The sequence below is a fragment of the Ambystoma mexicanum genome, chromosome 1q (genome assembly GCF_040938575.1).
Source record: "Ambystoma mexicanum isolate Mex_15411 chromosome 1q, UKY_AmexF1_1, whole genome shotgun sequence".
In the NCBI taxonomy this organism is placed as follows: Eukaryota; Metazoa; Chordata; class Amphibia; order Caudata; family Ambystomatidae; genus Ambystoma; species Ambystoma mexicanum.
In genome coordinates this window covers 224,462,817-224,477,971 of record NC_090922.1, presented here as the reverse complement: position 1 = coordinate 224,477,971, position 15,155 = coordinate 224,462,817, and the positions used below count along the sequence as shown (strand labels likewise).

Below are 15,155 nucleotides of genomic sequence, written 5' to 3'. Positions count from 1 at the left end.
TTCAGAGTGTGCTCTTGTGCCCCGCCTTTTATCCCTGTGGGGAATTGTAATAGAGGTCAGGTGTGTGTGATGATCAGTAATTGCCTGACTATTGTACTGGGACACGTCTGGTATACGGCTCAGGTGTTAGTCTGTTTTTTCTAATAGCGGGCCGTCCATGAGAAAGTGTTCATGCTGTCATGTTGTAAAGGGGTGGAGGGTTGGAGTAGCTAAATATCCTACTTGGTGTAGGATTCGGTAAGGTGCTTTAAGGAAGGGGATACCACGTCTCACCATCCGGTGTCCGGCTCCCACTCCCTGAACACCCCTCACCCAGGTGATCCTCCTGCACTGGTCGACCGCCAGGAACTGGATCCAAAAGCGATGGCAGTGTCCTGGCCGCCTGGATGACTCAGCCCCGGGGACTAGTGGTGAGACACCTTCTGGTTTCTCACAATGGATCCAAAGACAATGACGAGCATCTGACTCCAATGTCATGACCTTAGTCCAACCTGTCATGAGTGTGCGTGCGTGTGTGATTGATTTTAAGCATTGTGCTTTTCATTTTGATCTTTGTTTATGAAAACCTGCTTCTCTGGGATCCCTCGAAACATTCTTTACACTCAATGTTCAAGATGGTGGTGGGCAGGTTTATTTATTGCCATTCTGTTAGAATTAATGGTCTGTCATTGACTTTTTTGTGGGTGGGTAGAATTCCAAAAAACATTAAGTCTGTGTTGTGTCCCACTTGGACGTTTGACTAGTCATATAGTTGAAACTTTCCTCATCCAAGAGTTTTTCTTTCTTTCTCTGCAAGGCATTCTGTTTTAAGTAAAGCCATGGGAAGTACTATTAAGATTAGGTTTTGTAGCAATGGAATGCAAAGGAATACTTTCTGACACTCTATCCACCTACAGGCAAGTTGAATGCAAAATAATGGGTATTTTGTTTCTCCTACAGGAAGAGTTGCCCAGCACTCATTAAACTGCGGCTTGGTCCCCAAAAGGACAGGCTTGTGGTTATTAAAACCATCCTCCAGCACAACCATGAGCTTTCAGCGACTGCCCTCCCTCCGGAAACAAAGAGGTGCAAGTATGTAACAGCTACTGATCTCCCCACCAGGATTGCTAACGACATCTCCAAGAAGTTTCTGGAGCCCAACGATATTACGAGACTCTTACGCTACAAATCTGGTCCGTTTGAAGACCGCTCAAAGGTCCTGGGGGAGCTGAAATCCATTTTCAACACTGACCCCTGGGTTAAAGTCAAATTGGTTTATGTGGAAGACACAGGAATGGTAAAGGACATTTTTATTATGACCTCCCCCATGCAGGAGGTTGCTGAGAAGTTCCCCGGTCACCTCTACATTGAGATTTTCCATAATTTTAACCCGGGTTTTGACTTGTATATGGTCCTTTGTGCGGATGAGTACTCATGCTGGAAGGTGTGTGCTTATTGCATCGCAAAAAGGGACACATCTGATACTCTACGTTTCACCCTAGTCTCCATCATGCAAAGCATCCCCAAGATGAACATGCAAGTAAAAAGAATCACAGTAAGCCCAGAGGTCCTTGACACCCTGGACCTGGAGACACTTGTTCCCCACGCCTCAGTTGGCTACTGCAGCCAGTCAGTCTTGAAAATGCTTTATCATAGAATAGCTCACCTTGATGATGCTGTCCAAGTGCAAATTAAGCACTCCCTGGAAATCCTCGCCCACACCCACTCTGCGACACTCTACAGTCAGTGTTTGAACAATCTGATAGCCATCTGTCCAGCGGACATCTTTCAGTACTATTATGACATCTGGCACCCACGGAGGAAATACTGGGTTCAAGAGCAGGGCGGTGAATGGAATTCAGAGGACTGTAATCATTTGAGGGACAAGCACCATATGCTTGTGAAACAAACAGGCCCAGTCTCCTCCCTGCATCACTGCCTTCAAGTTATTCTTAGTAACAGCTTCATGGGGCTGGAATTGAAAGAACTATTGCATCTCCATGATAGTGAGATGACCAAAGAGCCATGTGCCGCAGACTTCAATTTACGTGGTTGCACTGCCTCTGAAGTCACTTCACAGGTAAGTGTGTGGGTTTGTTTCAACAGAAGCCTAAAAACATTGTTTCTGATTTCCTCCAGGCAATCATCTAGCTATGCAGTTTAGTTGAATGCTAGATGGTCTTCTACTTTCACCATAGTAGTTCAGTTGTGCCTGCTATGCCTTATTTCTATTTGAATGCCAGGCACCCTGGAACATTGAAGATTACCTGACAAGTATTAATGCTTACTGATGCTGATTATAAATTAGTTTCTTACCTTCCAGGCCTCGCAAAATATACTTGCCCACGTGCATTGGCTAGTACTTTGAAGATGGGTCAAGTACCATTCATATAGTACTCGACCTTGCAGGTGAGCATATCTTGGATGTTTGTTTTGAATAATTCTCCAACATTGGATCTTTCACATGATTCACATGCTCATTGAATATTCACCGTTGTCAGGCTGGGAATCCTCAGTAATGTTAAAGCAGTTTACCTTTAAAGTTTAAAACTGTAGTCTATCAGTGTCACTTTGAATCATACTGCCCAGAACCAAATGAGACAGGTCCTCCCTAGCTCCACCCCTGGTGGCCATCTTCACACTTTTTACTGAACATCAAATTGTTAGGAGTGCTCGATTTCTTCTTCTTTATTTTTTTTTCTCCTCAGAAATGCAACATTTGTGTTCTATTTTTGAAATCTTCATTTTTCAATTCCTCGGGGTTTAGTGCCCCATCACTTCACAACTACAGTATTCAGTTACTGGTCAAGTTCTAGGCCTTGTTTCCTTCCAACAGAGTTCCAGTCCATCCTGAGGCCTTTTTTCATTGGTCCACAGCATGGCAGACATGAGGAAGAAAAGCCTTTTTAAGGCATGTTTCAAATGCAAACTAAAGAATGGCTACATTGAGGATCTCTATGAAAAGTGTTTGTACTGCCTATATCCTGACCACAATGTAAATGGCTGTTCGTCTGTCAATCGAGTCTGCCAATCGTTGTAATTAGAAACCTGCAAAGACCGTCATTGCAAGTTAGTGACATGGTTGGACGAGGTGCCTGGGCATCTGACTCAGCTTCAGTCTACAGTTATGCTTCTGTCAGGCACAGTAGACCCCTAGAGCGTTCTCTCCCTTCTTTCTTTTTTCTGATAAGAGAAAGAAAACTCTTTACCCCTCCCATCCACCCACCCCCCAAACCTCAACAACCAGGGCGATTACCCTCTTCACTCTATGCCCAGGATACAGCGTTTTTGGGGACAGTATGATTCCTTAAAGTCATTGTTTAAGAAATTCAAAACCACCTCCCATTCCCTTGTAAACTTGGCTTGATTCCCCTGGAGGGAGTATGTGATCCACTCCAGTGACACGAAGTTCCAAACTTTGGCCAGCCAGTCTTCGAACAGGGTGTCTTTGGCTTTCTTTTTCTGCGCTAATACCAGTAGGGCTGCCAGCGGGAGGTTTGCATATGCCTTTTCGTTTATGCTTTGCCTCATAAAGAGCAGACTTTCTTTGGGGCCTCTGATCCCCAAACAGCGTTTGCATGTTGTGGTTGATTGACCTCCAGTATTCCTCCAGTTTTGGGCATCCCCGCCATGCATGCAACCAGCCCCCCATTCCTCCACACTCATGCCAACAGTTCTGGGAGACGCAGGGGTACATCTGCCGCAGGCGCGCCAGTGTATATTTGCCAGTGGGTCATGATTTTGTACCAAAACTCCCTAATTTGGATGGCCTACCTAGGTTTGGGTATATCCTTCCATAATTGGTCTCATTCCTCCTCGGGGGATAGGCTTGCCCAACGCGGCTTCCCATTTGGCCTTGTACTTTAAGTCTGTGTTAAGCACTGCATCGAGCCCCAGTTTATATAAACTTGAAATGAGCTGCCTGTCCCCCGTTTTTTTGTGACCTGGAATTTCTCAAATAGCGTAAGGGAGCGCGTTGCTTCAGCGCGCATGACAGGGTTCAATAGCCAGTGCCGTAGTTGAAAATATTGCATTCTGTCGCCCTCCATCAATCCCAGCTCAGCTTTACATTAAAGAAAGGATTTAATGTCCACCCCTTGAAACATGTCCCGCACTTTTGTACAGCCTGCCTCTTTCCAGCTTGCAAAGGCCCCCTCTCTAGTCCTGGGGTAAATTGGGGGTTACCAAACAGCAGTGTGAAGGGAGAAGGGAAAGAAGTAATCTGCTGGTGTTTGGCCATCCTATCCAATGAGTTCTCCACTAATTTTGTGATCTCTGAAATGTGCATATTAGGTGGGCGATCTGTGTTTGTGGCGCCAAAGAAACCTCGCTCAGAGGAGCGCCCACCATCGGCCTATCCATATGTATCCATCTTTTCTCTGAGCCGTCTACAAACCAATTCCTAATCACCCGTACCTGGGCCGCCCAGAAATACATACAGAAGGTCGGTAAGCCTAACCCGCCTGATTTGTTGGGGTCATCACAGCTGTCAGCACCATACAGGGAAGCTTGTTGTTATAGATGAAGGGGACAATCAATTTGTGTAGTGCCCGAAAAAAGGACACCAGGATCGGGAGTGTCTGGAAGGGGTAGAGAATCTTAGGGAGTGCCACCATTTTGAGCGTGTTAATCCGACCCAGCCAAGACACTGTGAGAGGACCCCATGTGTGTGCAGTTGTTTGAGGAGTACTAGGAGGGTCTGGTTATTTGCCTTGTAAACCCCCTGCAGAGTCTGTGTGAGAGTGAGCCCCAGCAACTTAATGCCCACCCTGTACCCACTGGAATTGAGATGCGTTTCCGACCCGCTGAAGCCTCTTCCCCTTAGGCAAAACATTTAATATTTTGGATTTCATGATGTTTATTTTCCGCCCTGCTGCTGCCCCAGATGTTTCAATTTCCTGCACCACCCCTTGCAGAGAATACTCTGGATCCATAAGGGTAAGACGCATGTCATCTGATTAGGCCATTACTGTTTGTTTCTCTCTCCCAAAAGGGATCTTCCATATCGATCGGCTGGTGCGATGAGGAAGGGTTTCAGGTGGGAAGAGGGGGCAGCCTTGTTTGGTCCCCCTTTCCAATCAAATTGGTTGGGAGAGATCTCCGTTTATCAGCAGCCGGGCAACTGGATTACAGTAGTTTTCTCTGACTTTGTTCAGGAATTCCAACATAAACCCCATTGTCTCCATAGTAGGAAGAGGAATGACCACTCCACCCGGTCAAACGCTTTCCATCCGTCCAATGAGAGGAGATTAGCCGGGTCCCCTATCCGTTGGATCTTTCCTTTAATATGACATGCCCTCCGAATATTGTCATGGGTCTGCCTGTGTTGAATAAATCCGGTTTTGATCAGGATGGATTAGTTGTGGGAGGAGGGCTTCCAGTCTATTAGCTAGAATCTTTGTATATAGTTTTACCTCCACATTTATCAAGGCGATGGGCCAGTAGGACCCGCATTGTGCTGGGTCCTTAGCCGGCTTGCGAAATAGAGCAATTTTGGCTTCGTCCATCGTTTGGGTGATATGGCGGATTTGCCAAACTAGTGTCTGTTGAAATGACCTATAGAATGCTGCTGGGTAGACAGTCGTCCCTGGGGCCTTGTAAATGGGTAGGTGCCTAATCGCGTGTAACACTTCCTCTGTTGTAATATCTGCCTCTAGTGCTGCACGGTCCCCGGGGTGATTTTAGGAATTGGTAGTGACTCCAGATAAGCCTTTGGCCTATCTGATTTATATAGTGCGGTATATAAGTTGACGAACTGTTCAATCATTTTGGGGGTGGTGTTTACTCTGACCCCACCTCCCCCGGGGCTAAATGATTCCCCGAATCATTGGGAGGCTGCTTTTTGTTTCAGCTGTCTAGCCAATAACCCGTCTGCCTAATTGGCCTTCATGTAATATTTCTGCTTCAGCGCTAGAAGGTTCATTTCCACCTTTTTCTTCTGCAGAAGGCTCAACTTCCCCCTTGCGTTCAGATATGCTTTCTGCAACTTCCTACTTGAATCTAAGAACATTTTACCCATAATGTCCTTAAGGTCCTGTTCCAGTTCTGTTTCTAGGGCCCTCTGATGCTTAAGCCGCCGTGCCCTAAGGGCTATCAGTTCCCCTCTAAGCGTAGCTGTAAAGGCGTCCCATGCCACCTCCCCAGGCACACCGAGTCGGAATTATGCTCAAAGAACTCCCTGAATTTGCTCTCTGGGTTCCCCCTCATAACTGAATGTGTAAGAACCTCTCTGGGAAAACCCCAACTTCAAAGCCACTGCTTGTTCCGCTGAAGATTCAGTGTCGTTGAGATGGGGGCATAGTGCGAGAGTGCAATAGTGTGGAGGTCTAGTGGTGCTATCTTGCCCATCAGTGTGGTGGAGGACCATATATAATCTATGTTATTGTTATGTTATTTTGCATTTATATAGCGCCTTATATACCATTGGTATGGTCTGAAGGCGCTGGTGGGTTGAATGCCCTTGGGAACCGAAGTTCGGGTCAGTAGAGAGAGTCCAAAAAAGTGCATGTACGCACCAGGTATGTGTGCAGCTGGTGTGGAATTGAAGTGGTAGCTGCTTCTTAGCGGTAGGTGTGGTGGTTGAGAGATCAGGAGTATGTGTCCGCTCTGGCCGGCTTTATCCAGAACAAGTGTGGCTGCGTTAGGCCTGAGGAGAATGCCTGGCTGGGGGTGTGAAACCAGCAATGATTACTTAGAGTGATGTGGAGTGAGCGGGAGATGTAGATATGAGAACAGTTATACCGAATGGTGTCATAGTATCTCTGTGTTCTAGTTGAGTGGTGGTGTAAGGGAGAGAGTAAGCGTGGGGTGTGGTTTGATGTATGTTTTTCAGGTGTTCCCTGCATTCCAAAACAGATTATGTATGTTACGCAGTTTCGTGCGGGCAGGTCCGTTCTATGCATTTTCATTTCAGGTGTTCAAGGTTGTCATACACATTCATGTCTGCTCGACCTTGCGTGCTCAAGTCTGTCCTTCATTTTCCAGTGTGCTTCACGTATGTTCTTCATGTGTTCCATACGTATGCACTCCTGTCCTCCTTGCGCATGCACTCCAGTCTACCCCGCGCTTGTACTTTTGTTGTTTGTCTATGCGCTCATCTGCTCTCTACATTCATCCGCTCTTGACATATATCCGCTCTCCACACTCATCCGCTCTCCACACTCATCCGCTTTCTACACTCATCCGCTCTCCACACTCATCCGCTCTCCACACTCATCCGCTCTCCACACTCCGCCGCTCTCCACACTCCTCCGCTCTCCACACTCCTCTGCTCTCCACACTCCTCCGCTCTCCACACTCCTCCGCTCTCCACACTCCTCCGCTCTCCACACTCCTCCGCTCTCACACTCCTCTGCTCCCCGCTCTCCACATTCCACCGCTCTCCACACTCCTTGGGGTGAGTGGCGGTGTGGTTCAGGGAATGAGTGGTCTTGGGGTGAGTGGCACGCCATCGTGCCCCCCTGGCTTGGTGTTTGGAGAGGGTGATGGCAGGGATTGCGGAGGAGGGTGAGTTGTCTTGAGAGCGGGGGGCAGGAAGGAAGGCAGATCGGAGAGTGGAGGAGGTCCACGGGAGTCGTTTCTGACAGGCACTGGTGGAGTTGGTGCGCTCATGATTGGTGTGAGCTTTGGGTTGATTTAGGAGGGTTTTCTGATTGTAGTTCTAGGATCGGTGATTCACGCGTTTAGGCTCACTTCTAGGTTCAACTAGTCAAAGACTAATTGGTGCTTCTAAGCAATTGGGTATACTTCTAACTGCAATTTGTTATGCTTCTAAATGCAAGTGGGAACAATTCTAAATTCAACTTTCTCAATGTCTATATAGGAGAAGGAGAGGTGTACCTGGGAGTAAAAGGTCAAGCCTGGTTCCGACCTCCACAGTGATAGCCATACATCTTGTAGTGCTAGGTGCTCCATTTTCATTTTAAGGGTGGCTGATGGTGGGGCGTGACCATGTGTTAACTTTGCACTCCTATCACTTTGAGGATCCCATGCTAGGTTCAAATATCCCATAACCAGTATCTTCCTCTGGCTAAACAATTCCAAATCAGTGAGGACCGCCTTCAGAAAGCCATCTTGTCCTGGGTTTGCAGCATATATTGACGCTATTGTCAGTATCGTTGACTCTATATGGAGAGTGAGGAATAGGTACCTCCGCTCCTTATCTGCCTTTGAGGTTACAATTTGCGCCGCCAGCCCCTGCTTAACAGCTATTAGGATCCCTGCTACTTTACCCTGTGCGTTTGCTTGCAGTATCTGCGGGTACCACCTGAGCTTCAGACGGTGTCTGTCTGCTTGCGTTTTTTAGGGTTTCCTGGAGCGCCACAATGTCTGGTGGGTAATGTGCTAGCAACCTTTCCAGTTTTTTCCTTTTCACCACAGTGTTTAGTCCCCTTAGTTAAGTGTGAGCAACTTGACCATTGTGATCTATATTTCAAATGGATTGTGTCCTCCCACGTATTCCTCATCTTTTGATAAATATCCTTCCAGCTTCAGCTGCTTTGAAAAAAACAATTCTCGACAGAGGGCGCTGTGCAGTAGCGTCGATGACTCGATGTCTCCCGAGGGCCTCCGTCCGCCCGTCAACATCATCCACAGTATATGTAGCACGTGCAGTGCGTTGGCTTCAGTTCTGTTTTATACGATGCAACTTTCCATTCAAGAAATTACAGCACACTTTGGTTCTTTTAAGAAATCGTCATGTCTTCTCTATCGACTTCATCGATACTCAAGATGGGTTTTAAGAAATGTCAGAATTGTGGGATCGAAGATGTTCATCACCGACCCCCACCGCATTTGCCTGTGGTGCCTCGGCATGGAACATTGTCCAGAGGAGTGTAAATCCTATCATGCGATGACTGACAAGGCTCTGAGAGAGCGTATAGGTAAATTGGCAGTGGGTAGAATTCCTAAATCCCTTTCTGTTCCCAAAAATGCACTTCTGATGAGACGAGAGGTTCTCAACAAAAAGGATAGAAGATTCTTCATCTTCCTTCAAGAAGTCGAAGAAACAACGTCATAGGTCTCCTTTTACCTCAAGTGACTCCTCACCCGAGAGAATCACATATCCGACTCCCCAAATAAATGTGAAGAGTTTCGGAGGGAAATTATGAAAATCTTCGAAAAAGAGAAGCCCCTACTCCCTCGAAAGTACAGAAGAAAGACCATGTACTGGTTGCTCTTTAAAAAGATGACAAAGGGAAGTCTAAAGCAAAACCCTGTGCACCCTTGAGTCCGAAACGCAAGCCTGACGATCATCGAGCGCCTTCGAAGCCTCGAAAGAATGAAAAAGTGTTGAGGACCTTGACAAGTTTAGAGTCCAGCCCTTCGAGGACTTTGTTTTCCCTCGACGTCTGAACCTTCACACCCATATCGAAGCCATCGACGCCTAAGACTTTTTCGGAGCCATTGAATACAACACAAGAGAAATCTTATAAACCTCTGCCACAAAAAGATTTCTTCAATTTATGAAGAACATGAACGATCTGACGATGATCAAATGCCTTTTGGCCTTCAATATGGCACCACAAATGTGCCAGATGAATTTAATTAAGAGGAATCTAGGATGAAAAACCTGTATGAAAATCTAAAATCAGCCAGTGGTGTAGATGCATTGCCTGAGCTGGAATTTGGGAAGCCAGATCCTGCAGATCACACTGATAGTTCATACAGACAATTGATGAGCAAAGTAGTGGAATTTTTGGGATGGAGTAGACCTGCTCCTCCTTTTCAACAAGATGACTTAACTGACATATTAGACCAAGGTCCACAGAGTGATCCCATTTTGCCCTTCCATATTGCTTTAAAGGGTTACAACAAATTGGGAAACCCCAGATTCTAATTCTGCGGTTAATAAGAACTTTCCCAAAAAATATAGGCCATCCAGCAGTGACCCAGATTATTTAACCAAGCATTCGACTCTGGAAAGTTTGGTAATCGAGGCAGCCACATCCACAAAACAATCTGCTTACCCTACCACTCCTAGACAGAGGTGATAACCGGGTGGACGCTTGGTCGCTGAACATATTTACTCCTGGTAGCATGGCTTTAAAATCAGCAAATGCCACTTGTGCCTTGTCTACTTTTTTATTTTATTTTTTATTTTTATTGTGCATTTAGACAAACCCATTTGACTTTTTACACATTCAACACCATGTAAAAACAATCATAAGAAATAAAACAACAACATACATCATAATTACAATGAAATTATGAATTGTACATGAAATAATTAAAAGGAAACAATAAAAAGGGAAGGAAAGATATGATGATTTGCATCATTCATCAATGAACTGTACTATGTTCCCTACAAGCCAGCTGTCATCAAGTACATTCCCTTATCTTCCACGAAAGGTAAAACCTAAATCGTTCACCATCAACTTTCAATTATCTACTCATCTGTCACTTTTTGTCGTGAGATGTAGGGCCCTCAAAATATGTACCACTTCTGTAGTTAGGAACACTTTGTTACCTGAAACTAGTCTTTCCCATAATGTAAGGGGTTCTAATGTGTTGATATTATGGATAAATCTTCTTAATCTCAAAACCCTCAAGAGCTGAGTTACCGTACAATCAATCACATGTTGGATTGTATGCTTAGCCTCCAATTCACAACCCTGACAGATATCCGTCGGAAAGGTTATCCTGTCTGTCACATGCCAAATTTCCAAGGTTGGCAGCATATTCAACCTTAATCTGAAAAAGTCTGCCCTCACACCTGGGTCTGGTGACCAATTTAAATAGGATGGTATTGAGAATCTGGATTTATCAAAGAGCAACCTTGAAGCGGACAGCTTTAATGCTCTCATTTGCTTAATGGTTCGAATCCAATCACCTTTAATTTTTCCCTTAGATTTTATGGGATTATACATCAGGGTATCAATGTGTGAGCCCAGGTTTGACAGAATCCCAGTTACTCTCTCCCTGAAAAGATTCAGAAAGCCTACATTTTCGTTCATCCTGTGGGATTGCGCAACAATTGCGGCTGACCACATCCCCGATGGGGAAGATAGAGACGGCTTCCTGGCTATCCTCAAGGTTGGTAAGGGGGCAATGTGTGAGTGCCTCCAGTCAGGTCTGGATACTGCAGATAGTATTAGTAGATTCATGGTGACTAGTACTGTGCTACGCAGATTTGCGTGGCTCAGGAAGTCTGGATTTGCACCAGACCTGCAATCTAGATTACTCATATGCCTTTTGACGGCTCAAGGCTGTTTGGTAGCAAGGCTGATGAAAGTATGGAAGAGTTACGGACCTCAAAAGCGGCGGATAAATCTCTTAGTGCCACCATTACACAGCTACAACATTCCTACTAGGGTGCATCATCTTGGAGGGGTAAGTCCTTTGGTTTCTTCTCAATTGGAAGAGGGAGAGGACAAAACCAGTCATAGAGGACAAAGAATATTCCCTTGTGGTGGATGAGGGAGAGGTACTAAATCAGCCCAAGCAACAGCAGCTTTGCCCTCAGCTTCTGCTTCAGCCACCTCAAAACCTCTCTGCGGCCTTAATCCACAAGACCCCAGTGGGAGTCAGGCTCTCACAGCATCTGAAAGAATGTTGACACATTAATTCAAATGCTTGGGCACTGGAAACGGTAGCTCTGGGTTAGTGCCTTCCTTTCTAAAAAGACCTCAGGATCATCCACCTGGGAACAGCTCATTGAAAATGCCATATCCGCTACTTATGTAGGCAATTTTGACCCTGCTAGAGAAAGCAATATAATCAGTAAATGCCGCGGAGAGGATCAAGGGTTGGTGCTTCCCTGTATTTTCTAATCCCCAAAAAGGACGCAGGTTTGAGACACATCTTGGATTTAAGAAACTTGAACAAGTTCCTCAGGAAGATCAAGTTCAAGATGGTTACCCTTTCTCAGATCCTTCAGGCCCTCCAACTCCGACTGGATGGTGTCAAAACGGGAGGTGGGGTCACACTAATTTTTAAAGACTCCCTAGCCTTAAGACAAGACTCCTACCACCGGGGAAGACACCTCTGACATCCTCTCAGCCAAACTCACCCTCTGCCCTAAAGATACAGTAAACATTCATGTCATATATAGACCCCCAGGCCCTGTCAATAACTTCACAGGCATAGTCAACCATCTCCTTGGAAAAAACATCAAACACACTTCCAAAACACTGCTTCTAGGAGACCTAAACCTTGGATACAATGATAAACTTGACAAAGCAGCTACCACTCTCGCCAGAAACCTCACAGATCTAGGATTCACAGAAATAGTTACCGCCCGACCCATAATAAAGGCTGTATCTTAGACTGGGTGGCAGATCACAACTGTGGCTCCACCCTCAACTCCAACACAGCCCTCCCATGGTCTGATCACAACTGCCTTCAATTCTGCATCCTCATATCCTTATACTCCAAACCACTTATATCCGCACCGGCCAAGCTAGCCAGAAGTGCCATAAAACTTACAGCAGACAATATACGTCCCTTTCTCAACAACCCCTGCCTAGCACCTCCTTTCTCCTCTGACCCCAACATTCTAGCAGAGATCTTCAAAGACACCCTCACCCATGCCATCAACACTGCAGCTCCTCTTGAACACAAAAAAGAAAAAAAATTGTTTCACTCCAACTCATGGTTCACGGAGGACTTATTAAATCTACGCCAATGCAAGCGCCAAGCCCTCAAAACATGGCAGGCCAATCCCTGTGATGCCACCAAAGTAGACTTTCTTTGTATTTCTAAAAAATACAAAAGTGCCATATTTAAGGCGACGTCAGAAACCTACAATAAACGTATCATGGAAGCCAACTCCCACTCAAAAGAGCTTTTCACCATCTTTAAAGAGCTCACCTTCCCCCCAATCTATACAGATGAGATTGTTAAGGATGAAGCCTGGTGCAATAGCATCCTAACAGTGATGTTAAATAAAATAGACCTTCTTCAAAATAAAATAGCAGAACACTTCAAGGTTCTGCACCCCCAACAGACCCTCTGCGCCAATACCGCTATAGACAAGCACACCTCCAAATTCAATTTTTCTCCAATCACCGAATCAGATGCTCTCCACATCCTCAAACAGCTCAAACCATCTTAATGCAAAGGCAATATGTGCCCCCCCCAACATCATCAAAGAGTGTGCGGCACCCCTCACACCGATCATCACAGCATTTATTAACGCCTCATTCAAGACGGGCAAAGTCCCTAACAGCCTTAAAGAGGCGTGGGTGCGCCCGCTCTTAAAGAAACCAACCCTGGATCCTGCCCTACCTAACAACTACCGGCCCATTACAACGATTCCATTTCTTCTAAAAATCTTAGATAAAGCTGCACACATGCAGATACAGTCCTACCTGGCAAACAACTCTGTCTTAGGTAAAAGGCAGTCCGGATTCCGCAAAGGTCACGGCACTGAAACCGCTCCACTGGATCTGAAGAACCAAATTACCCTAATTTTAGATAAAGGCAAGCCGGCCCTTCTGCTCCTCCTAGACCTCTCGGCGGCATTTGATTTAGTTGATCATACCATCCTCATGAACCATCTCACTCAGGGCACACATTTCTCCAAACAAGCCACAAACTGGATCACCTCCTTCCTCGAAGGAAGAGTGATGAAAGTGTTCTCCAATATAGCTAATGCAGAGCCTACCACCATCAGGTATGGAGTCCCTCAGGGCTCATGTACGGCTCCTACCCTCTATAATCTTTTTACCAAACCTCTCTTGGATAAACTGGACGCTCTTGGGATCACATACACCAACTATGCTGACGATACCCAAGTACTCCTCCCGCTCACAGGACTCTACCATCAGGACGCAGCCACCCTCCAGAATATATACGCCACCATCCAAGCATGGATGGCCACAAACGGCCTATGTCTTAACGGAGATAAGACCGAAATTCTCATCCTTGGTCAAAAATCCACTCTCACGAACCTCGACCCACTTTACACCAACTTCTGCATAGACTATTGTGTCATCCCAGTTCTACCTTCTGTTAAAACACTAGGAGTCCACATTGACGCCTCACTTTCCATGGACAAACAAGTCAATTCCATTGTTTCTGCCTCCGCCCTGAGCACCAAGCTCATTAATGCCATCAAACCTTTCCTAACCAAAGATAATCGCCTTTCTATTGCCAGAGCCACCATTGGAGCCAAACTAGATTATTGTAATGCGCTATTGGCTGGCACCTCCAACTCCAATCTCAATAAACTCTAAACAACACAGAATAATGCACTAGGAGCAGCTCTCAATATACTAGAAAGGGACCACATCACGCAAGCCAAAAAGGCAGCACACTGGCTACCTGTCAAAGAGCGCATTACATTCAAAATACCACCGCACACAAATGTATCAACCTGTCTCCACCCTCATACCTGTCTGATACGCTAGCCAGATCTCACTCCACCAGACCAACTAGCCAATGCCACACCAACCAACTTAGGGTCCCACGCATCAAACGAGCTAGAGCAGGTGGAATAAGTTTCCCTTACATTGCCCCTAAACTATGGAACGCACTACCTAGCACGCTCAGAGCAGAAACCTCTCACTGCCTTCCGAAAAAAAAACTGAAAACCACCTTGTTTAACTAATTCCTCTTCCTTCATGTCATTTATTCTCTCCTCCTCCTCTCCTCTCTTCCTCTCCTGTAGCTACTACTCTTCTCTTGCAACTAAGTAATGACTTCAATGTATGTACGACAAGTCACTTTCATATCTGTACTCTTCTCTTGCAACTAAGTAATGACTTCAATGTATGTACAACAAGTCATTTTCATATCCGTAACAAGCGCCACGATGCCCTTTGGGCTGCCTGTTGGCTAAACAAATGTGAATGAATAAATAAATAAATAAATAAATAAATAAATAAATAAATTGGACCTTCAGGATGCTTACTTTCATGTGCCTACCCATCATAAGCACAGAAGGTACCCGTGGTTCGCAGTTGGCGGTTCTCATTATCAATTATCGAGTTCTGCCATTTGGACTAACCGCCGCCCGAGGGTTTTCACCAAGTTAATGGCGGTTGTGGCAGCGAGTCTAAGGAGAGGGGGATTTGCGTCTACCCCTACCTAGACGATTGGTTGATCAGGGCTCGTTCTCCTTAACAGACCCTGGAACATCTCAGCGGACTTGCCACCCTCTCCACAAACTGTGCTTCTCCCTTAATTACAAGAAGTCAAACATGATACCATCTCAGAAATTCCAATTTATCAGA

At 45.8% G+C, this 15,155-nt stretch overlaps 1 protein-coding gene across 2 annotated transcripts in view; it reads left to right on the top strand.

Moving 5' to 3' along the window:
• The window catches only part of LOC138526876 (uncharacterized), a 1,504,711-nt gene that overhangs the window by 1,097,989 nt on the left and 391,567 nt on the right, over positions 1-15,155 (top strand). For both annotated transcript variants that reach the window (XM_069637661.1, XM_069637652.1), the window contains exon 14: positions 940-2,059. In XM_069637661.1, the coding sequence (XP_069493762.1) occupies positions 940-2,059 (1,120 nt within the window). The remainder of the gene's footprint in view (positions 1-939; positions 2,060-15,155) is intronic.